This window comes from Lipophrys pholis (genome assembly GCF_963383615.2).
Source record: "Lipophrys pholis genome assembly, chromosome: 7".
Taxonomy (NCBI): domain Eukaryota; kingdom Metazoa; phylum Chordata; class Actinopteri; order Blenniiformes; family Blenniidae; genus Lipophrys; species Lipophrys pholis.
In genome coordinates, this window is record NC_137638.1 from 27815622 (window position 1) to 27838490 (window position 22869).

Here is a 22869-nt window from a genome sequence, read left to right on the forward strand (position 1 = left end):
TGTGTGTGTGTGTGTGTGTGTGTGTGTGTGTGTGTGTGTGTGTATGTGTGTGTTTGTGTGTGCGTGTGTTTGGGGATTATTACAAGATATTATGAATACAGTTTTTAAAAATAGAATGTCCTGAAATTTGAGAAAGTAAATCAAATTCAATTCAACTTTATTTAAAGCGTCGAATACAACAAAGTCATTTCAGGGCACTTTTACTGAGAAAACCCTATTTTTGATTAACAGTTTAAAAGGTGATTAATGTTTCCCACGGTGAGACTAAACTGGAACTATGAAACTCGGGGAGCAGAGACTCTCACTGAATACATTTTTTTATTATTATTATTTATTTGCCTAAGCTCTGATTAAAGCGAATAAGGTTTTGCCCTCTTCCAATTTCAAAAAGCAGGGTTTTCAGTGATGCTTGTCTCAAAGCGTGTTCAAAGCAACTCAAAGTTATTTGTAGAGTTGCAGAGTATTCCACTGGAGGTAAGTATGATTTTATATTTTATTTAATGATACGGGTGTGGTTGGGGTGTGTTGCCTCAGAAGTCTTGCCCTCTTGATGCTTACCATCTGGAATAAGCATAGCATGTTTCAGAACTAAAATAGAGTTTTAAGCATTAAGCTACTTTATGAACTTTATCACATGCAGCCAATGCTGTTTGTACTTTTAAGTGAGCACCAAGAGATATTTTCATATGGATCTTTTGTACATGATATGGCCAAGACTGTGTAAAAATGTCATCACTGCCTGTAAGGCAAAACTGCTCAAAAACATGCATGTTTACAAGTTTGTGCATATTTGATTTAGCTTTAATGAATTTAGTCCTTAAAAGAAGGAAGCCAGTGATCTTTCATCCATCGAATAGGGTGAAATCAGCGAGTCGTCAAACAGATCAGTCATATCTGATCTGTTTGAATAAGAAAAAAAATGAATGCAAAAGGAAAAGAAAAAGAAAACACAATAAAAACAATGGCAAACATTGACAAATGTATGTTATTAAGTGAAATATTTTTAATAGCCATCAGTCTGTAATTTACATTTCTGATAGATTATATGACATACAAATGACAGAAGTTGGTGCTTGAAAACTAACTTGAAAAAGTCCGTTTGAAAATATTTTAGGCTTTCATTCAATTTGCAATGTCAAACCTTTTTCAATTCTCTCTCGCCCTCTCTCTCTCTCTCTCTCTCTCTCTCTCTCTCTCTCTCTCTCTCTCTCTCTCTCTCTCTCTCTCTCTCTCTCTCTCCTTTCCCCTTGAGGTTGTTTACAAAACGCACATTTCCCAGAGGGCGCCATTGAAAGCCTAAAAAAAAAGACAACTTATTGAATCCTTCGATGATTTAGAGTTTTAGAGTTTATTGTGTAATTTCATTTAATTGTATTGATTACGTCAGTTTGACAACATGTTTTTGATACAACCGGTTTGAATTTAATTTGAGAGGGACCCCGTGTTTCTCTTCAGGCAGTTTTGTGGCCACTCGAGTGTCGTCTGGGGTCCTTTCATAACAACAACATGGCAGCCTTCTGCAGAGGCAGACACCGATGGAAAAGAAATAACTGCTTTCTTGTGTTTACAAGAAACCTCACAGGTAATGGCAACTTATGTATATCTATGTAGAGAGACTGAGGAATCTAAACCTGCTGAAGTGAGCAGTTTGAAACGTCTCTGATAGCTCAAAGTCAGCTTACATCAGCAGCTCTCGAGTAACTGAATGAACCTGATGATAAGTTGGATCTGATTTGCTGTCTAGTTTAAGTTGATATTTCTATCCACTCCCTGTTAAATCGACTTTTTTCAGACATGTGCGTCGATTTAAATGTTACATTAACTAATTTTGTTTCTCCAAGCAGCTGCTTTGGGTTCAGAGTTCAGGGTCTCCTGTCAAGTACTTTGACTTGTTACCTTTATGTGCCTTTGTACAGTCATGTAATAATGATTGGGCAGCGACAATCAAGTACGAGATATAGATTAAAAACCAGTACGGTGTTTGAATAATGAAAGCAGACTTCCAATTTTTATATGTCAGGATGTAGAAAATATATTTGCTATGAATGTGAAAGTGACAAACATTACACTTTCTACACCTTGATAATACCTTGTTAGGCCCTCATTTACCTTCAAGTCTGCTTTCATATTTTACACAGTAGATTCAAAAGTCTGCTGGAGAAAAAGAAATGGTATAAATTTACACCAGCATTGACATTAATACTCATTCTGATCTGATCAATATGCTTCTGGACACCATAAAGGCACCTTCACTCAGATATCTGCTGCTCACTGGATATTTAGGATGCAGTAGAATAGCCTTTATCGTCATAATATGATGTACAATGATATTGGAGAGCTGTTCGTATCATAGTGCAAATGAACAAATGTAGCAACAAAGAATGATACAGCATGACAGTGAAGAGTGCAATATGGCAATAGGTTCACAGTTGTTTCACAATATATGGTTTGCCTTGTTTATGTTGTGCTGAATATGTGTGAATCAATGAATCTGAAGTTAGGGTGGTTATGGCTGTGGCAAAGCAACCGTTCCAAGTCGTTCTTTGATAGGCCTGTAGCGCCTGCTGGAGGAGAGCAGGTCAAGCCGGTGGACTTCGGGGTGTGAGCTGTCCTTGATGAAGTTTTGTGTTTTCTTTTTTATATCATTAACCAGTAATCTCTATGTATAGTTCTAGAAGTATATCAGAAGGTTGCGTGACACTCAGACTCATTAAAAAAGGTAGACATTGTTTTGATCCTGGTGAACCATGCCATTTTGCCAAATGGTTGTGGCTGCAGTGTTTTGTGCACAAGTCAAGAGACGCCAGCTGAATATAACTGGATCTATATGTCTAGGACTCTTCTTTGTAAACAGTGTTTGTTTTCTTGTGCTGAAATTAAAGCCCATTAATTGTATTAGTTATAACTTTATTGAAGAGAGGCACTGTGCAGAAAACCTTTACCAATATATTTTTGCAATGAACTTTTCCTGCCGGTTGCTACTGCTCTCTGTATTTTAGAAGTTTATATGTTAAGAATGTACAGTTTCAATAAGAAGAAGCTTCCTGAAGTGTGTCTGGAATGGAGCATTGTGTTGCAAACAATCAAGCAAATCCTCTTCATTTCTCTAAGTTTTAGGGTTTAGTGTACACTTTTCTCTTAATTGTATGGAAGTTGTACTTGATTTGTTGCATGTTACTTTGAGAGATTCTCATCTATCCACATCCTAACATCACATTTATCATGTGTCATTATCCAATTTTATCACACAGCGAAGTACGACTATGACTTGGTTGTTATTGGTGGTGGTTCAGGAGGCCTTGCTTGTTCCAAAGAAGGTAAGACACTTTCAAATTTCCCCTGGTTTTCTGCTTCCCACTGTAATTCCTGGTCTGATAACCATATATTGGCTCTTTACAGCGGCCCAGCTGGGACAGAGAGTTGCTGTCTTAGATTTTGTGGAACCTTCTGCTAAAGGTGAAATTCATTTGATATAAGAGTCTCTCTTTTTAACGTAGTTCCTCTGCACGAAATCCAAATTTATAACAAAAATATGGAAATCTATTGAAAACTGCTTTTCAAACAGGGACTAAGTGGGGCCTCGGTGGTACGTGTGTCAATGTCGGCTGCATTCCCAAGAAGCTCATGCATCAGGCGGCTTTACTTGGAACTGCAGTCAAAGATGCAAAGAAGTACGGCTGGCAGATTCCAGGTCCAGTCTGCCATGACTGGTAGGTCCACACAGAGGGTCAGGAGTAGCAGCTGGACAGCACCATCTAGTGATGTAATAGCTGTATAACAACGTCGTGACTGGAGCTTAGAAAGTTCACTGTTAAGTGTGATGCGGCCTGAAGGCAGCAAACTTGTAACCAGAACCTCGCAGGGTGGAATTCCACTGCTGATGGGTCACCACTGCGGGTTTAAGGCCTTTAACCACCTCAATGCGCTTTCACTTTTTGTCCAAGTATGTTTTGTCAGCCTATAATTTAAACTTTGCAGTCATTCGTAGCAATATAAACTGATTTCAGCTAGAAGGAGCTTTGAAGTGACATGGAAAAAAATCAATTCTTCATACACTCATTGCTTGGTCAGGAAACTAGAAAGAGAATGAAAATGGGGCCTGATCCTAGTTTTACCTTCTTGTGGTTTGTTTCTCAGGGCCACCATGGCAGAGGCTGTTCAAAACCACGTCAGATCCCTGAACTGGGGCCACAGAGTTCAGCTTCAGGACAAGTGAGTGACTGCAGACCTGCATTCCTACTCATTTCCCTGGTTATTTCTTTCTTTTAATAGTTAAATCACATATTGTGATAGAGGAACGACTAAGTGAAGAACCCCTGCTCTTGAATATGTGATTTTGTTTAGCTGAATCCAAGCTGTTCCACTTTGGAACAGCTTATTTTGAGATGGCTTTGATACCATGCCATGTTTAGAAATCTGTATATATTCAGATTGTGTAATAGATGTTAATCATATCCCAACCACTTTAGTGTGTCACTTCTAATCCCTGTGTTTTTGCATTTCACCCATGTTTTGTTATTGGGAGACATTTGGAAAAGCAGAAAGAAACTCATAAATATTTATGCGTCAGCCTTTTTGCTCCTCTGCTCTTTTCTTTCCCCACGCTATGTTTTTGCTGAAGGCTGTTCATTTCTCCAACACCCCTTACAAAGAAGGATTGATCGTCAGCAGCCACATGTTGATAGAGCAGGTGGCTGGAGGGCAAACAGGTGTTAACCTCAGTGCGAATGAGCTCAAGATTACTCTACAGTGTTCATTCCATTCAATGTGATCATTTGCATCAGCCCAAAAAGTTACCACCGGTTGTAATACGCTTTGAGTTTATGAATTTCTTATTAATAAGTAACCAAGGCTGTGCTGTGGAGTGGAATGGAGAGGCACTGTGAAGCGGCGCTCAGCACAGCAGTATTTCTGATGCAAAAACAGTAAAGTTTGAATGCCATTAAAATGTTCTGCTCTGTAAGATTCATTTTTCTTCAAGTCAAAATATCCATTGGTCCTCTTACACTCCAATTCAAAGCAGTATTTGTCCACTATAGTGTTTTTAAATTGCAGTGGTTGAATCAACACTCATTGTAGTTTGAATTTGAAATAATTCAAAGTGAAGTCAAAGAATATAAAGGCATTCTGAATGTATTGCCTACACAAACTGCTGAAATCATCACGGCAGCTTAATCCACTTCTCCTCTCTAAAATCAGATAAGGAATATGATCCAAAGAGATACAGCTCAACATTGAGTCTCCACCCACTAAGCTTCTTCCATATTTGTGTTTATTTAGATGTTGAAACCTCAGACATTGTGGTCTGTGCTCTCGGGATCAGAGTCAGAATGTTTTTATTGTCATTATACAATGTACCATGGAATTGCCCATGACTTCTCTTCTTTGGATAAATATCATTATGTTTGCAGGTCATGAGAGTAAAAAGGCTTTTTGCATTTTCTGCTCTTCTTGAAATTAGGTTCAGGAAGACTTTAAGCTACGATAACTCCTAACCTTTGAGAAATTAGGCACGATTCTAAAAGAAAGACATTAATTCTCTTCACTCTTGTGATGGAACCATTGTAAAATTTGACTTTTGTTCTACTTCAGTGTCATTCGCTGTATTTCTGTTTCTGTATGCCGTATTGTAACTATGTTTTTAGTCCTGCTGTCTTGGGCAGTTGACCTTTTGAAATGGGGTTTTAATCTCAACATTTTTTTTTTACCTGTAGAAATCAAAGTGATAGATAAATATAGTATGGGGAGTGTGTATAGTATAGTTTGTGGGTAGTTAGTGATAGAAATTGCTTAATTACTTTTTACTACTTAATTACAGCTTTAACAACCTGTTTGTTTCTCATTCTGCAGGAAGGTCAAATATCTGAACCTCAAGGGGAGTCTGGTGGATGAACACACGGTTAAAGGACTAAGTAAAGCAGGGAAAGAGGTTGGCTTCTGATTCACACCAACACATTTTGTGTCTCAACTGATTGTTTAGCCAGCATTAATAAAAGTACAGGCGTGGTGTGTTTTTATTGTCTTAAAGGCTGTTTAAAGGTTCTTTAGAATCTTTAAGCAACACTTTCTTTAATCCAGGCCTGGACTCCTGAGAGTAGACCTTTTAGTGTTTAAAATACACCTTGATTCTATAGGGGACCTAGATTCTTCTCCTGGACCAGTGTTGGAATTAATCCTGGATATTTTAGACTTGACATGGACAGAAGGGACCTGAAGGATTTGAAAAGTGGACACGTGTTATTTAAACGGAACCCAGACTCTTAAAACTACACCTGGGACTGTTTAAGTCACCCAGATAAATGCAGTATACATGGGTTCATTGTATTTTACGTGATCTATTTAAACTACAAAGAGTTTTTCCCAGATCCATTTGAACTAAACACAGAGTGTCTGTGGTTTAAACGGACTCCTTCAACTTAATTCATTCTCTTCAAAATGAACCTGAAACCGTTTTAAAATGAGTGAATTTCTCAAAGGTTTCAGTATAAACCATGACACAAAAGTTGCTCTTCTAAATGTTTGAACAAAAAGTTAAAGATTTAAGGAAAGCTGCGTGCGATCGGTTGAAGTTTTCTTGTTTTTGATAAAGCCGCTATTCTCTCCCTCCTCCACAGACAATCCTGACTGCCAAGAATATAGTGATCGCCACCGGTGGACGACCAAAGTACCCGACAAACGTAAATATCTTCTGTGTCGAGGTGTTCCGCTCTTTGTCTGTCAGTGTGTGCGGCGTGATCGGTCAATTAGCCAACACTAAAATCAAGCTGAATGCTGCTTGCAAGCATGAAACCGTAGCAGGGTACACGCCTTAACACACTGAAAACATCAGATTTTAAAGTGGAGACTGCTCCCTCTCTGTGTTGAACATTACAGATAGGTCCGTTGACTGATGCATTCAAAGCGTTGGTCACAGCTTCAACTGTTATTACAGATCCCTGGAGCGATGGAGCATGGCATCACCAGTGATGACATATTCTGGCTGAAAAAGTCGCCTGGAAAAACGTAAGGGTGTTGTTATTTTTTCTCCCCCAAACCATCATCCCACCTGCCTCCAAACCCAGTTTGTCTTGAGATATTTGGAAAACTCGGGAGCTTAATTAATACAGTCTGCGCTCCAATAATATAGTATGATGTTACCTTCACCCTACCCTGTAGGATCGTCGGAGTTGCTCTGTTTAATGTGCTACAATGGAAACAGAACCTCCGACCTTCGCAGTATTAATACCGAGCTCAACCCGCCGCACTGCCTCCAGTGCTGACATGGCACATCCCGCTGTCACGCACTGTAATCATTCATCGGTGACATCCAGTTTGTTTTTCTCCCTTCCTGTCAGCCTGTCCTCGCCTCGTGATTCAGATTAGCGGCGTGCATCCTGACCTTTACGGAACAAGCCCTTTAATCCAGCCATTTAGCTCCTGTCATCACCTGGTTAATTGGTCTTTCCCTGATGTTTCCTCTTGGCACACTGTGCAGATGGTGACTAGTGGTTTTGGTGTACCTGAGCTGCGGCGGTTGTTTGCTTCACGGTGATAGAAACGGGGAAATAATTATTCCAATATTTAAGGTACATATGGGTTATTTGCACTGGAACATTGAGTTCTCAACTGTGTCAATGATGTATTTCTTTTTTTCTCATAGATCTCCAGTTTGTTACTTTATCTTCTTATGAATTCCCTGTGTTTATACAACCAAAGTCGGATAAAGAAGATTAAGGAGATTGATTGGTGTGATAATGTTACAGTAATGCTCATAAAGTTAATGCAACATTAAATTCAAGTTGTGCTATTGAGCTGTGCGACCACTTGGTGGCAATGCAAAATCATTAATCACTTCATCAATGCTCGTATGCGAGTAATTCTTGAAGTATTACCTGTAGTATTTACCCAGTCAAGAACAAACACTCGTATTTAAGACTGTATGATCTCCTCTGAGAGTCCTCTTGAGCTCAGGAAGTCCTTTGATGTAAGTGTGTGATGGTGAGAGGAGTGTTTTTCCTCCCCGTGGGCAGACAAGCAAGAGCAGAGGCTAAGCATTTTCTTCCTCTATGGTGGGTGGGGGGATGAAGGGGGGGGGGGGGGGGGGGGACTGTACCACACACTGTAGCCTGAGCGTAAAATGTTGTGGTGTCAGGCCTGTCAGCTGTGCAGGTGATGTCCAAGATGGAGGAGAGATGGGGTGGGGGGGGGGCTTTAGAAGCGAGTGATGGATGTCTAATGAACCTTGGAACAAACACACACACCTAAATGACAGATTCGCCTTCAGGGCCAGAAGTCCAGAGTGGTCCTCCATCACTTAACTATCTGGAGAAAATACTCCACACGTGCCAGCAGAACTGAGATATTGGTCATAGAGAGGCCAAAACATAGAGATGACACGCCGTGTTGGTTTTTCTAGGCATGGCAGGGAAGCTTTATTTGTAAAAAACAAATACAATTAATGCAGAAATGCAGCAAAAAGGAGATAAAAACATGACACCAATAATTGAAAACAGGCTGGAAAACACACAAGAAAATGTGTGAAGTGTAGAAAATACATATAGGAAGTCCCACTGTTAAATCTATATAAAACAGATTCATAACACACAAATGAACAATACAACAGTGAAAAGTATTCAAGGACAGTGGCCTCTCAAAGAAATCCTGTAACAAAAAGCAAAATATGGGCTAAGGTTCACTGGGAGCTTGTTCAAAGTATGTGGCGCTCAAAGACTAAATGTTTTTGACAGAACGCAGATTTAACCCAGATGATCAGAAATGTATTTTTAGGAATAAACAATTCAGAGTTGTGTTTGAACCGGCAGTAATATTTTGGTGCCACTTCTCGGAGTCTGAGGAAGTTGACTGATGTGGTCGGCTTTCGTGGTGTTTGAGGACTCCAGTAGCAGCGTTCTGTATCGAAGGACAAGAAAACCAGTGAAGACAATGTCAACGACAAAGTCAAGTCAGCCGAGGACGAGTTTTCTCAAATCCTGCTGACACATCAGCCCTTTAACTTCTGCTACCCGTTTCAGTCCGGGGGATCTATCAGTTTCTCATGTTGTATCGTGGCCACAGGTCACACATGAATAAGATCAGCACAACTTCCCTGCTTTTAGGATAAATAAAGCTGTGCACGTGTTTTGGAAGAAACAACCCTGAAACCAAAAAGAGAGCATGCTCAAGCCAAAACACATTTGTTTAGAGCAATAGCAGTAAATAAACATAAAAATAGTCGTGTAAAATCCCTATACTTACTCTCTGTGCCTGTGGAATCAATCCCAAAGATAATAAAGTGTTCTGTTTGATTTTTTGGCCTTCCATGTAGGGTTCAGTCGGGCCACAGCTAACAATTATTTTAATCACCAATTCGATTTTCCCTTATATTTTCAATTGATAACTGATTAAATACATTTAATACTGACCCCTTCCCTGGGAAATATAAAAGTTTGATTGACGGACTAAATGAGTTTCCAAACATCAGGTTGTTGCTTGAATATTCTGTTGAATTATAGTACATAGAATCTGTCAAGTTTTGATTACAAAGCGTATTTAGACACTGCTCAAGATAATTCAACAGAAATAAACAGGCATTTGCGCTCTATTGCAGCTTGCTGCTGGAGCTGACATACTAGCACGGTCTCCATCTTGGATGGGTCCCAGCTTTTACTCCAGTGTATTCACTTCTATTGAGAATGAAGGTCTGAAAACAGTTTCCCGCATCACATCCGCATGCACGTCATTTGTAAGAAATGCAGGTGCATAAAAATGGGTTGAAAATTTTCAGAATTCTGATTATTATAATCGGGTAAAGACCTCATTCCTCAGTAAAAGTGAATGCACTGAAGGTGAAGCAGGTCCTCATCCAAGATGGCGACCATGCTGCTACTTCAGCTCCAATGGGCCTCTGTCTATATGAATGACTAATGCTAGGGTTCCTTGCACATAGTTTAGTGACATAACTGTTCAGTTGAGCGTCCTTGATCGTCAATGACAAGGTGCTCCTGACTTGTCATATGAATTTGGCAAAGCTCCTGAAGTTTCCTTTCGTCATCTTTTTTATTTTATTACTCCATCGTATAAACACACATACTGGCCTTGTGACATTAGTGTTTGACTCAGTTTCGCGACCCAACAAATCTGTGATGAAATTCATTGTTTTAATAATGTCTTACTTGATGTTACCAATTTATTGTTTCAATTTCAGAACGCATGAAGTGCAAAACTACAAACATAAGGGTTGCTGTTAAGGGTTTTACAACAATAGTAAAGAAGATACAGTTAACAACAGACCAGAGGAGAACAAGCTCTCCCTGCAGATTCACAGCCCTGGATGTTTCAGACACCTTGCTCCAACAAACCTGCATCAAATGAACGTGACATAATTTAGCTCCTCGTCACTAATCACAACCAGACCTTCTGGAGCCAACAGACGTCCAAAACATGAAGGGTAGTGTTTCTTCAGCACCAGTATTATACACCTCTGCAAAAGACAGAAATAGAACAGTATTAAACTCTAAAGGTTATCAATGTTTACCTTTTTGAGGAGCTGTCCAAGGTTAACAGGCTGTCACAGTCAGCTGCAGAACCAATAAGGTCTTCGCTTGTAACCACCTGCTGGCTGACTGCAGCCGCCAGAGCTTTATAGTTTATCCTTTTGGGTGACTCCCTTGGAAAATTGTGTTACTTTACAAAGGAGAACTCTATTACGTGAAAATACACCGCCTGTCCATTCATCTTCTCCACTGTTTGATCCAACGCAGGGTCAGTGGGTGCAGGAGCACAACCCAGCTGATTGTGGGCAAAGGCCACTTCATGAGGGAAATTACATAAAAACAATCACACATACACATGAAAACATGAAATGATTATTTATAGGTTTGTTTTCTTTTTAAATAAACCTTAATTGTCATACATGGGTGGATTTAAAATGCCATTTATCAGTGTTTTATATGAGCGGGACTTTACTCACACACATTAAACAATGAACATGAAACAGGTTTTTAGACAGTGAGATAAAACCTCAATTCAATTAGATTTTATTTATATTGCACCAATAACAACACAGTCATCACAAAGTACTTTTACTGAGAAAAACCCAACTATTCCACAGAGAAGAAAAAGACAAACTGCCTCTAACTAGGAAGAACCCTCTGCAGAACCAGGCTCAGAGGGGGAGCCTTTCTGCTGTTCTAGTTCTAGTTAGAGAATAGAAGGATACAAAAGGACAGGACAGAGAGAAACACACTAACTAACAAGAGGGTAAGGATTTGTTGCCGACGCAAAAGGCTCAGTTCACAATCTTCCGGTTCTGCCGGCGTAGATCCTGCAGGAAGGAACAGACCACAGGAGAGACACAGAATAGTAGCAACATGTAACGATGAAATATGACGATGGAGACAGAGAGAGAGACACACATCACCAGTGTGTGAACCACTACACCACTGTCCATCCTGAAAGATTTACCATTTTAATACAACGGTTTTTAATTATTTTTCTTGTGTCGTTTCGGCCAGTGAGCAAAGAAAACCATGACAGATGTGTTTCATTGAACGTCCACTCATTTTCATCCACAGTTGTAGAGGTTTCAGTCATTCCAACATTTTAGCGAAATACGAAAATATTGTGTTAAAGCTCTGTAGGCCATCATGAGACACAGTCGGACACAAAGGAGAAGACGAATGGGGGGGGGGGGGGGGGGGGGGGACAGTTTGTCAGCGATGAAAGTGTAGAATCAAACTGAAGCTCTTCTCCTAATCTTCTTTAAGCCACCTCACAATGCCTGCTAAGTGCAGCTGTGCATTACCCAGACCCGGGGACGATGGGCTTTTAGCGCTTGGTGCGCTCGTAGACGAGGGCAGAATGTGCCGCAGGCAGCCGGAGCTGTCAGGTCGGGCAGACCGAAAGTGAGGTGGGTCTGGTTTGAGGCGGCAAAAACAAGAGCGAAAAGCACCTCACCTCTGGTGGGTGACGGGCTTCACTCAGCGGGCTAATGTGTGGACTTGAGCCCTGAACATGGCACACCCCATCCGCAGGGATTAGCCTAAACACTCGCAATTAGCCCTTCTTCAACAGCATACATCTTCTGGCTGGATTACAGATGTGATTCACCTGGACCACACACGTACAGCGCCGGGATTTTTACACTTGTTTTCGACATTTTCCTCACACCTCCTCGCCTGTGAGGTTATAAAGTTTTACAATTCATCACCTTTCTAAATCTGGGATTTAAAGAAAACATTTTCAGCTTTTAGCTTTGACTTTTCTTTGATTTATTTAGCCAAACTGAGCTGCACAAATAATGAAATGTATCTTATTGTAGTGTTTGTTCTACTAAGAGCTTCTCTTTCTTTGTGTTTTGCAGACTTGTGGTTGGAGCGAGCTGTATCCTTTCCTTAGGGAAAAGCTTAAAGCTGTACGTTACCTGAACTAATGTCATTAAAAACAAGTGAATGTACTATAAAGTTAATGTCAGAAAAGAGATCTTTTTATTTTCAACTCTGTGCCTTATTTGCAGTTACTGACTGTTCATGTTGACAGTAACGTTTCAATGATTATACTGTTTTCTTCGATTACGAGTCTTCTAGATTACTTTAATACAGAACATTAAGTGATATGAGGGCCTCATACAATGTGCTGGCAAGTAAAACATGAAAACAATAATCCTCAGCTGTGTGATTCTCAGATGTGGCTTTAGAATGTGCAGGCTTCCTCACAGGCTTCGGCTTGGACACCACAGTGATGGTCCGCAGCATCGCCCTGCGGGGCTTTGATCAGGTATTTTTCCTGAACTATATCAGTCATCCATCCACTGATCTCCTGTCACACTCTCTCACTCACTCTTACCTTCTCAGGATTGGTCATTAGGTCACCCTCAGACACCCACATGCGTAGATAAATGCCCGTACATCAGGATAGGGTCACATGGGCTGATACACATTCATGCATACAATCACTGACGGGCAGTTAAGCTGTAATACTCCTAAACTTCACACACACTACAAGAGAAACATGCAAATTCCACATAAGAAGAAGCTTCACATTCGGCTCCTTGATGATGATCTTTGTTTAGTTTTTTTCATCTCATGTGAAGCTTTCTATTCTCTGTGTGTACTGTACGCAGCAACTGGCAGGTCTAGTGACAGACTACATGGAGGCCTATGGGACCAGCTTTGTGTGGAAATCGATTCCAAAGAAAGTGGAGAAACTGTCGTCCGGAGTCCTTCAGGTGACGTGGGTCAACACCCAGACAGGCAGCGAGGACAAAGACACATATGACTCGGTTTTGTGGGCAGTTGGTAAGTTTCTTTGACTTCTGGGCATCCTTTAAAGTCATGAATAGCCTAACATGAACTGCCGGGTCTTTTTCAGGAATTTGTTTTCTTTTTTTGCACAACCTCACACCTTCAACATAAAACTAGTACCTTTGCAATGAAAACATTTAGATCCTTCCTCTAACTTGTTTTGATTTACTTAAGCCTATAATATCACTTCCTCTGAAAGCCTTAACAAGGCTGGGATGTGGAACATAAATTATTTAGTTTGGTAAATTATAATTATGAAATCATCTTAACCACTACAACAGTTTTCTTGTGTAAACAAGATATTAAAATGCCAGAATTATGACCATGGATGCACGTCACAGTACACATCACTGCAATAATTAGCTCCTTATCCTCCAAATTTACAGCTTTTCAAGGGATTACACACACCACCCATATCGCTTCCTTCTGATATCACCGTTTTATCCTTGGAATACACCACATTTTTCATTGTCCTCCCCCAAAAGAGTGCAGCGTCAGCAGATAGCAGAAGAATCAAGGTGAAAACAAAGTAATAAAGCCTGAGTGATGGGAATGGCTGCAGGAAGTGCTAATCACCCATCGCTGGCTCCGTCGCTCTCTGGTTGAAGAAGGGCAGGATGCACCCAGGCACAGGGTCACCACGTTCCTCTTTGTTCTCCTTCACCGGGCCTTCCTGCCCATGCCAGCCCTGCGGAAACCAACCGAGCATCTGTCACTGCCATCCCTGCCCGCAGCCTTCTGTCGGCCATTACTGGCCGCCCTCCTCCTCCTCTCTCTCATCTCTCCGGTCTCGATTCCATCATTTTCTCATTCCACCCGCAGTACGAGTAACAATGGAAGGAACATCCGTCAGGGTGGCAGCCACGGGTTTATTTGTGCTGGACTCTTTCAAAGGCTCTGCTTCACTTCCGTAAATCTGAGTAAAAAAAATCTTTCTTTGCTTGAAAGTGTGTGCGTGAGAGAAAGCGAGGTGCCTTCGCTCGGTGCGTGTGACGGCTCCGAGGATGTGCGTGACCCCGCAGCTGAGATGACGTTGGTTCTTTCCCTCCGGTGGCTGAATTCCCACATCGTCACAGCCTGAGTGTGAAGGGAAGACAGAGATTTATATTTAAGGAGATATTTAATGTCAAAACTTTTACTTTTGGGACTCGGCTACAAAACTTTCCTTCAGGCTGGCTTTGATTCCGAATCTTTGTGAACCGAGCTCGCTTTGAGTTTATCACCTTTTACCTCACATTTTACACGTTTTGCTGTAAAACTCAAAACAAAACAAGTTTATGCAGGGAACATAAAACAGAGTTTCCACAAGTTGTCAAAAGAGCAGTTTCAATTGTGTTTGTGCCACCAGCGAAAACCTTGAGAGGACTTGAGCCTGCAACACGTATATCCGTAATCGCTTTGGTTCCCATACGGTCCAGTGAGAACCTGAAAGGCCGTGGCCTCCGCTCTTTGATGTGTGGATGCAGGAGTTATGAGTACAAGGCCACTTCCCTTTGCTGTGGCCTTACACTAGAGGCCAGGCGGACTCCCGGGCCTCTGTGGAGTTATTAAAGGCCAGAGGGGACCGGGGGACAGTATCACCACTGTCTACCACATCCTTCTCTGTGGCCCTGCCTCCCTCCACCTTTCCCCCTGCTCCTTCCTGGCCCCGCTGCTGCTCCCCTGTCCAGGTGTACTCACAGAAACACATCAGGAAACAGAACATTTTCACACGTCCTGTCGGCACACATAGTGGTGACATTGGTCTTCCTCCTAACTGTCTTCTACTGTGCTCAAGGATGTCATTTAAAAGCACTTCCTAGTATTTTTAAGGGAATACCTGCGTTCAATACGCAGGAATCATCTTTTAACATTCCTGCGACAAAGTAAAATACATATTTTGAATGTTTCATTTCCAAAGAAAATCAGTTGCCTCAATAGAAAATCAATCTTGAGATTCATCGCAGTTCTTTGCTCTTTGAGCTATAAAAAGGAGTCTATAAAGTTATTTGTAGGTATGAATTGCAGATAATAGTTCCAGAAGTTGCAATGATGGTAGATCAGATATGTGCGACTGGTGGTGCGGTTCCCTTGTCCAGCTTCTTCCTATCCCACAAGATAACCTCCAACCAAACGGCGACACAAGGAGCAGCACCAATAATCAACATTTGAAGCCAATGACAGTTTAAAAAGTCATTACATATTCTAAAACTTAAATATTTAATTTGGAAATTATCAAATTTGTGCGTTTGTTTATTTAATAACATTGATTTACAGCTATCAGTTGTTTACTTTTCATATATCATTACATAGTGTCTTACTATTTTGTACTGTGGTAGAGAGGATAGAAGCTTCATGGCCCTCACTGTAATCAAAGTTGCATGTCACAGTGTTAAATGTTCATTTCAGCTTTATTTAGTATTAATAACAATGAACTCATGTCTGATGAAAGTCAGGAAAAACACCAGGGTAAAGTGATCACTGCAAAGGAAGAGGCTGGTTGTCTTCAGCTATTCATCATCATTTCTTTTTAAAGACTCACTTCCAGGTCACCTCTTCATTGCGATCTTTTATAGAAATATTGAGGAACGATGAGGTGGTTGGCTTCAGTTTTTCCATTCAAAGGCTCAGACTGTAGCGTGTGCTTCAGGAGCCCTTTGTTTTGAACATTTTCCAAAATCTTATCTTTCTTCCAAACGAGGGGTGTCAGACTCCACTGGACTTCATCTGAAGTGGGCCGGACCAGTACATAACAGCACTGAAATGTATAAATAAATCTCTGTCTTTGTTTTAGTGCAACAAAGTGTTGATTCATCATGAACAAATTCACATCAGTATACACTAACACATTACAAACCTGAAATTTTAATCACCAGTTCATCACTAGGCAAACAAATACACTCACACACTCACACACACACACACACACACACACACACACACACACACACACACACACACACACACACACACACACACACACACACACACACACCTTCATGCTATATAAAGTAGCCAATTAACCTCAAACACATGTGTTTGGACTGTGGGAGGAAACCCATGCCGTCACAGGGAGAACATGCAGCCTCCACACAGTTCAGCCCCACAAGCCCAATCTGGACTCAAACCAGGGAGAATTAAAAGGATTAAAACAAATTCAAAGTTTTGAGTTGCAATGGGGCAAAAATGATAAATAGTAAATACATTTTCGGTTCTCTTGACATCTTTTCTTTTAAATGGAAGTTCCACTTTTTTTCCATGGCCGGCCGGCCGTTTATCGGCGTGCATCTTAAAACCGTTTTTGGCTAGAAATGAAACGCATAATCAGTTTCTGGCATTTCTTATGATTTATTTCCCCAAGAACAACAATCTCCCGTCACAATGCTCTCCCTTTTTGTCTTTGCTCATTTGATTGATCAGATAAGCTGCCGGCTCCCATTTCAACTTGTGGAGGTTTGTTGTGGCTAATTAGACAAGCAGTCTAGAAGCTTCCTCTTAATGTCACAACAAGCTTTTGTTCGTATCGGCCCACTCGTTACACCATAATGTGCGAGCGTGTCTCGGGCTCAAGCGAAGTCTCTTATCAGCCCGCCCGCTGTTGTTGTGTCCTCGCTGTACAATGGAGCTGAATGCAGTGACTGCAGCCACAGACAGGAAGAAAGTCTTTACTTATCACTTTGATTCATCAATATGGGCTGTTCAAGGCCATTAGGGATATTTCTGGAATCAGTAGTGCTGTGGTTTAGCCTTTTGAAAGTGATAAAATTATAGAGATTCATCGTTTTAGCAGCAGTTCATCCAAACCTAAAAGACAGAAGAAAGGGGTTTTCCTAACTTTGTGTACAAAATATACGATATTCACACAATTCAGAGTGCTTATGCTGGTTTTGTACAGTTTTATTGTAGCAGGTATTGCCAGTGTTCCCTCTTGCATCGAGACGGTACTTAAGATTAGTTAAAAAAGAATTGTGTTGACATTATAAACCATTGACATAGGGTACAGAAATCCATAAAGAAAGCAGCTCTGTGTTGGAGAGATTATTAAGTTGCCATAATGTGTAATATCTTGCTATGAAGCTGCCAGGAAACTTAAACTAGAGTTCAAGACTTCATTTTATCATCTTTTTTTAAGCAAATCTTGTCTTACAAAGCCTTTAACAATTATTTATATGCAAATATGACTGTGTTTAAATACATTGCAACGTCCTGACCTGCAAAGTTTAATTACTGTCTTCAGTTTGCTGGAGTTCTGCCTGATTAAAGTAAAACATGGATATACAGTACTTCCCTTGATTCATAAATGGAAAGTGCATATCCCATCGGTATTTTACAATGCTGATTTCATAAAGGGTGGACAGATGTGCGAAATATATTTTAGCCTGTAATTCAGTATTCAAAGTAGTTAACTTGTATTTCTCTGACTATGCCAAAATAGATGATGGAGATCGTTTCCTATTTCCGAAAACATTACTCTGTCCCAGTTTCTTGGGGGGGGGGGGGGTATTGTCGTTATATGAAGCATTCCGTAGCATCCTCTCCTCTTGTAACAACAGTCAGTGGAAGTGAGGCGACCAGTTACTGCAGTTCTTGGAGGTAAATGATGAAATATGCAGGCTTTCCCTGAAAGTGACACCGTCTGAATGGGGGTGCATTAAACCCTGAAACACTGCAATGGCGCCGTTCCAAATGTGCAAACTGCCATTAACATTGACAGTAATGTCACTTCCTGCCATCTGAGACTCAGACTTTTGAACTGTGTGTTGCTAAACTCGAATCCTGCTCGGCCTATTTTGGATCAGCTTTACCTAGAGAGGACGGCAGCGCGTTTTATTTACACTCACAACTGGTTTCTTCTTCTGCGTCACACAGCTTTAATGTGCATTCGTGGATTGAACGGTGAATTTTATTTTAATAATTTCCCTTTGAGAAAAATGAAGCTATTCTATTCTATTCTATTCTATTCTATTCTATAATATAATGCTGTCTGCATTTGTTCCTGAAGCCATTTTTTTCTGATCTTTAGTCCTGCCACTCAATTTCTGCAAATTCTTTGAATTAACACATGATAAGTCTTTTCAATTTTTTATTCAAAGCATTTCACAAATACCTTTTTTACAGAATGGTTCCTCCACCTTGGTATTATTGGATTATTTTTCCAGCCTTTTATCGTCCCTGTCACAGCCTTCATCATGCTTTCATGTCGTGGTGTAAGTGCAATTAGTTGGTATTCTGCTTTTGTTTGTAGTTTTCCCAATTGGCCCCATTGTTTTGTTAGTCAAATTCTGCTTAATCATTCAGTATTAAAACTGAATTAAACATGAATCCATAGATTTCGTCACATCAATGCATGAGGTCAGGTTTTTGGGCAGTGGTTTGAGTCGCTGTTGTATCAGGAAATGAAAAAAAAAAAAGTCAAATCTATGGTTCAAGTTGCAATGATCGTCTGTGTCGACTCCTGGAAAAGCAGCTGAGAAGACACTTATGGCTGCTAACTCCAATCAGATAAATCCTCACTGAAGCATGTGGTTAAATACTTAGTACTGAAGTCATTATGAAAACACACTTCTTTTAAACAAAGTAAAATACAGAATTTCAAACAATTGACTTGAAATACGACCTGCGATGGTGACTTGCTCTCCATTATTTGGATTTAACAACACAGGCGAGTTTCTACAACTCAGGCTGTACTGCCCAAATTCCCAAAAGCACAACTTCTCCTGTCTCCTCTTCCTCCTCCTCCTCCTCCTCCTCCTTCTCCTCCTCCTCCTCCTCCTCCTCCTCCTCCTGGCTCTCTATCCACCACACACATTGTGGAGCAGGAGACAGATCCCATGTAGCCCCACCGGTCTGTGAAGAGGGGGAAGGACGTTGTTCTCCGGCTCCAGCCAGGAAAAAGGGTCTCTGGGGTTTGTTGTTTTTGCTGTCCGATAGCATCTACATGGTACCTCAGGGCTGGCTGTTTATTATGCTACCCAGCCAGGTTGTGAGGAGCTGTGTTGCAGACGGGGGAGAGCGCGTGGTTCACGCTCCCTTGCCGACGAGACTCGGCGTCGACAGCATCAGTCAGCCGTCCCCCAGGAAGTGTCAGAATTTGCACCATGGGTGTCCCACAGGGTCAGTAGGATACTATTCCCAGCTGCTCATCAGTTTCTCCTCCTCCAGCCCCCAGCAACCCACATGTTGTTGTTTAATAACACAAGAGCTCCAAATGTGGGTTTTACCTTCAGCTGTGTTCTGTCCTGAGTGACTCTTCTGTTTTAACACTTAAGCCATTTATTATAATCCAGCCACAACCCAAAACAACAGACTGTCATGGAGTTTTCAGAGTATTATTTTACTGGTGCAGAAGCCTCTCTGATACCTGCTCCTCAATAACAAGTCACCGAGCGCTCGCCTCTTTGATCGTGAAGATTTTACTGCAGATAATATGCTACTTGTACATAATAGACACTGTTTCTTTATTTACTCTAGTATTCCTGCAGATACCTGGCTGGATGAATATAAAATGAGCAAACTACTACTGGTTTTACATCCATTTACCGTTTAGGCTACTGGTACTCTCTCCTATATATAAAACCTCGTCTCAGATTCTCTTCAGCTCATCAGTTTCTTCCCAACAATATAAATGTGATTGGAGAGAGAAAACAGAGGAAAAAAACCAACATGTTTTGACATTTTAGAAAGAGCTAGAAGTAAACACTGTGGGGATTGTTGGCAGCTCCCGTTGCTGTCGTGGGTCAGCTGGCCTGTTCGTTCAAACAGAAATGTCACAATGGCTAGCGGATGATTTTCTGTTGAACTTGAATTCAGATCCAGAACATAAATCTGATTAGCTGGAGTTTATTCACTGCTTTTATCATTTCCTACAGTAACCCGACAGTCTATTTATGATTGGGCTTTGAATTGTGTACACTCATGATTCCACGAAAAGTCACGGGAGGAAATAACTTCCCAAAGCTGGTATCTTCAGGCTGTACTGTTCCTGAGTGTTTAAAATGCTCTACACTGTAAACTACATTCACCCATTCATGCACTCGCAGTCATGATGATGTGCAAGAGCTCAAATCAACAATGTGACTGGAAAATGACCCAGTTTACCCAAAAATCTCATCTGATCTCTGCTTGTTCTGTGTTCTTCATGCCTTTCTTCTATTTCTCTATTATTATTATTATTGTTATTATTATTATTATTACTATCTTGAGCAAACGTTTGGATTCTTGGACTAACTGGACTTATTGAGCAGCACAGTTTAGAAAAAAAGATTGTGCCTTTTTCTCCCCTGGATGATTTACATTTGTGTTCTTAACTATTTGTTTTCCAGTGTAAAATGTAACTTACCTGTGTAGTCATTATAGCTACTTAACCAGCAAACTGAACAAAACACATTCTGAAAATCTGAGTAAAGTGGAGTCGTGAAACTTTCTTCATTGACTCTGATTTTAAACCATTAATCTCGAGATTTTTTTTAGTCAAATTATCGATCTCCAGAACTTTTAAAATAAAATATATTGCTTTTCTTTGGCTGATCCATAAACAAGAAATGACGTACAAAAAAAAAATCTAATAGCCTGATGCTACTTTGAGACTTTGAGTCTCTGATACATCTGAAATATTTATTATGGTTTCACCTTTGATTGTGTCTGCTTTACGTCATTACGTATATTTGATTTTTGTTTTGACCTAAAATGCCTTTGTAAAGCTTCGTATTTTACAATTGCCCCTCTTTTACCAGAAAGTGCACCCTCGTTACAAAACACACAATCCACATCTACCAAATCCAGTAAAAGGCACACGTTGTGTTGTATCTGTCTAAAAAGCAGTTATTTGTAGATAAAAATTATTCTGAAGCAGTTTTTTCCTATGTTTCGATTATCAACGGAAAACACCAGTTTCTCAATTGTTTTCTCTTTTGAATCGTGACGTCTCTGTGTCGTTTTTGTGCTGCTCTCCTCAGGCCGAGCTCCGGAGACCAAAGCTCTGGGCCTCGACAAGCTCAACGTGCAGCTCAACAACACCACGGGGAAAATAGTTGTAGGCGCAGACGAATCCACCTCGGTGCCAAACATCTACGCTTTCGGGGACATCAGTGAGGTAAGCACTGTCAGCGGACGCCGCGGCGACGGCAGGAACTGCCTTGATAACAGTTGTGAGTGGAAAAGTCTGCTACTCAGTTATTAGTCTTAAATTAGACTTCAAAGATCGACACTATGTCAAAAATGTTCCAAGTCCACGCCGCTCCCAGGCACTGCAATGCTTTTTAGAAGCTGTGAAACTGAGAAAAACATAGATGATTTTAACATTTCTTATTATTGATGATGGAAATTATTATTTGCTTGGTACTTCCTTTATTTACATTTATAGCCATTTTTGTCTGTTTCCACCAAATACAAATCTTCTGGAGCCACAAAACATGTTTAATCCTAAAAGATCACACAGTGTATAAAGTTATTTATGTAGTTTTGCCAAACATACATTCGTGACATTTCATGACTTCAGTTTGCAGTTGTAGCTTTTGTTGCCATTTTTAGCTGTTTTAACTATTTTAGCCCATTTTAACTGATTCAGCTTGTTTGGTTGTTTTAGACAGTATTAATTTTTTTTTACCACTTTAAGGACTAATACAATCATATGTTCATTATCGAAGCAGACAAAAAACATAAATTTACAAACGGTTATGTATAAGCACACTGAACAGTCACAAAAAAAACCTCCAGCTACCTGAAAGAGCTAATCTACATGAAATAAAGCCACAACATTTGAATACAAAGGAAGAGATCTCTTTTTCTAAAATGTGTTAAGTCGAAGTTCAATATATTTAAAATTTATTTCAGATAAACTGAAATGTTTTCAGCTTTTTGTGTAATTCTTCAAAATTCCAACTTAGAAGTTGAGAAAATTAAAAGTACACGATCTGAAATGATCTGAAATTGTCATCATTTTTCTTTTTTAACTAGTGATGGTGTTACTAATTTGACTTCGGTGTAGTCACTGGGATCAGTTCACGTTAAAGATAAAGATAGATCCATACTGTAAAGTAAGGTTTTCCAAAATCTTAATAATGTGTGGAAAAAAAGTATAACATTTCCAGATAAGCAAAGCGTCATCTGAAGGACTAAATCTCCTTTTATTCTCAATCTGGATATAAATCTGGTATATTGGCCTTCGTAATACCAAGGGTGGATGAATGAATTCTACATATTAATTATGTAAAAGAAAAAAACAACAAATACACTATGTGACACATATGAAAGAGGAGTAGGACAAATATAAACGTATTTAATCCATTAATTTTCTAATCACCAATTAACTTCAATTCTATCATAATAAACCAATTTCACCATATATACACACCATACATATTTATGCACATTTGTTTTTAAGATTATATAAAGAATACATGTATTCAACACATCCTCATACTACATATAAATTCCATTCATACTCCACATTTACAGTCCATATACGAAAGTATCCGCCTCCGTGCACTGCTCTGTGTGGCTGCTACCGAAGGGCCAATTCGGTATGAATTTCCCCTGGGGGATTAATCCAGTGCTGTAAAATAAATAAATAAAAAGAAATTATTTGTTGAATCTGTTAGAATCTCTGCAG

At 40.2% G+C, this 22869-nt stretch overlaps 1 protein-coding gene across 1 annotated transcript in view; it reads left to right on the forward strand.

Annotated features, from left to right (window-relative positions):
* Positions 1-1506: 1506 nt before the first annotated feature.
* Positions 1507-22869, forward strand: part of txnrd2.2 (thioredoxin reductase 2, tandem duplicate 2) — a gene marked incomplete at its 5' end in the record, with an annotated part of 28891 nt that continues 7528 nt past the window's right edge. Inside the window, 12 exons of the mRNA XM_080468251.1 lie at positions 1507-1582; positions 3252-3317; positions 3400-3456; positions 3566-3710; positions 4138-4212; positions 5851-5929; positions 6615-6677; positions 6932-7002; positions 12341-12360; positions 12662-12753; positions 13100-13274; positions 21215-21351. Of these exons, the coding sequence (XP_080324377.1) occupies positions 1507-1582; positions 3252-3317; positions 3400-3456; positions 3566-3710; positions 4138-4212; positions 5851-5929; positions 6615-6677; positions 6932-7002; positions 12341-12360; positions 12662-12753; positions 13100-13274; positions 21215-21351 (1056 nt within the window). The remainder of the gene's footprint in view (positions 1583-3251; positions 3318-3399; positions 3457-3565; positions 3711-4137; positions 4213-5850; positions 5930-6614; positions 6678-6931; positions 7003-12340; positions 12361-12661; positions 12754-13099; positions 13275-21214; positions 21352-22869) is intronic.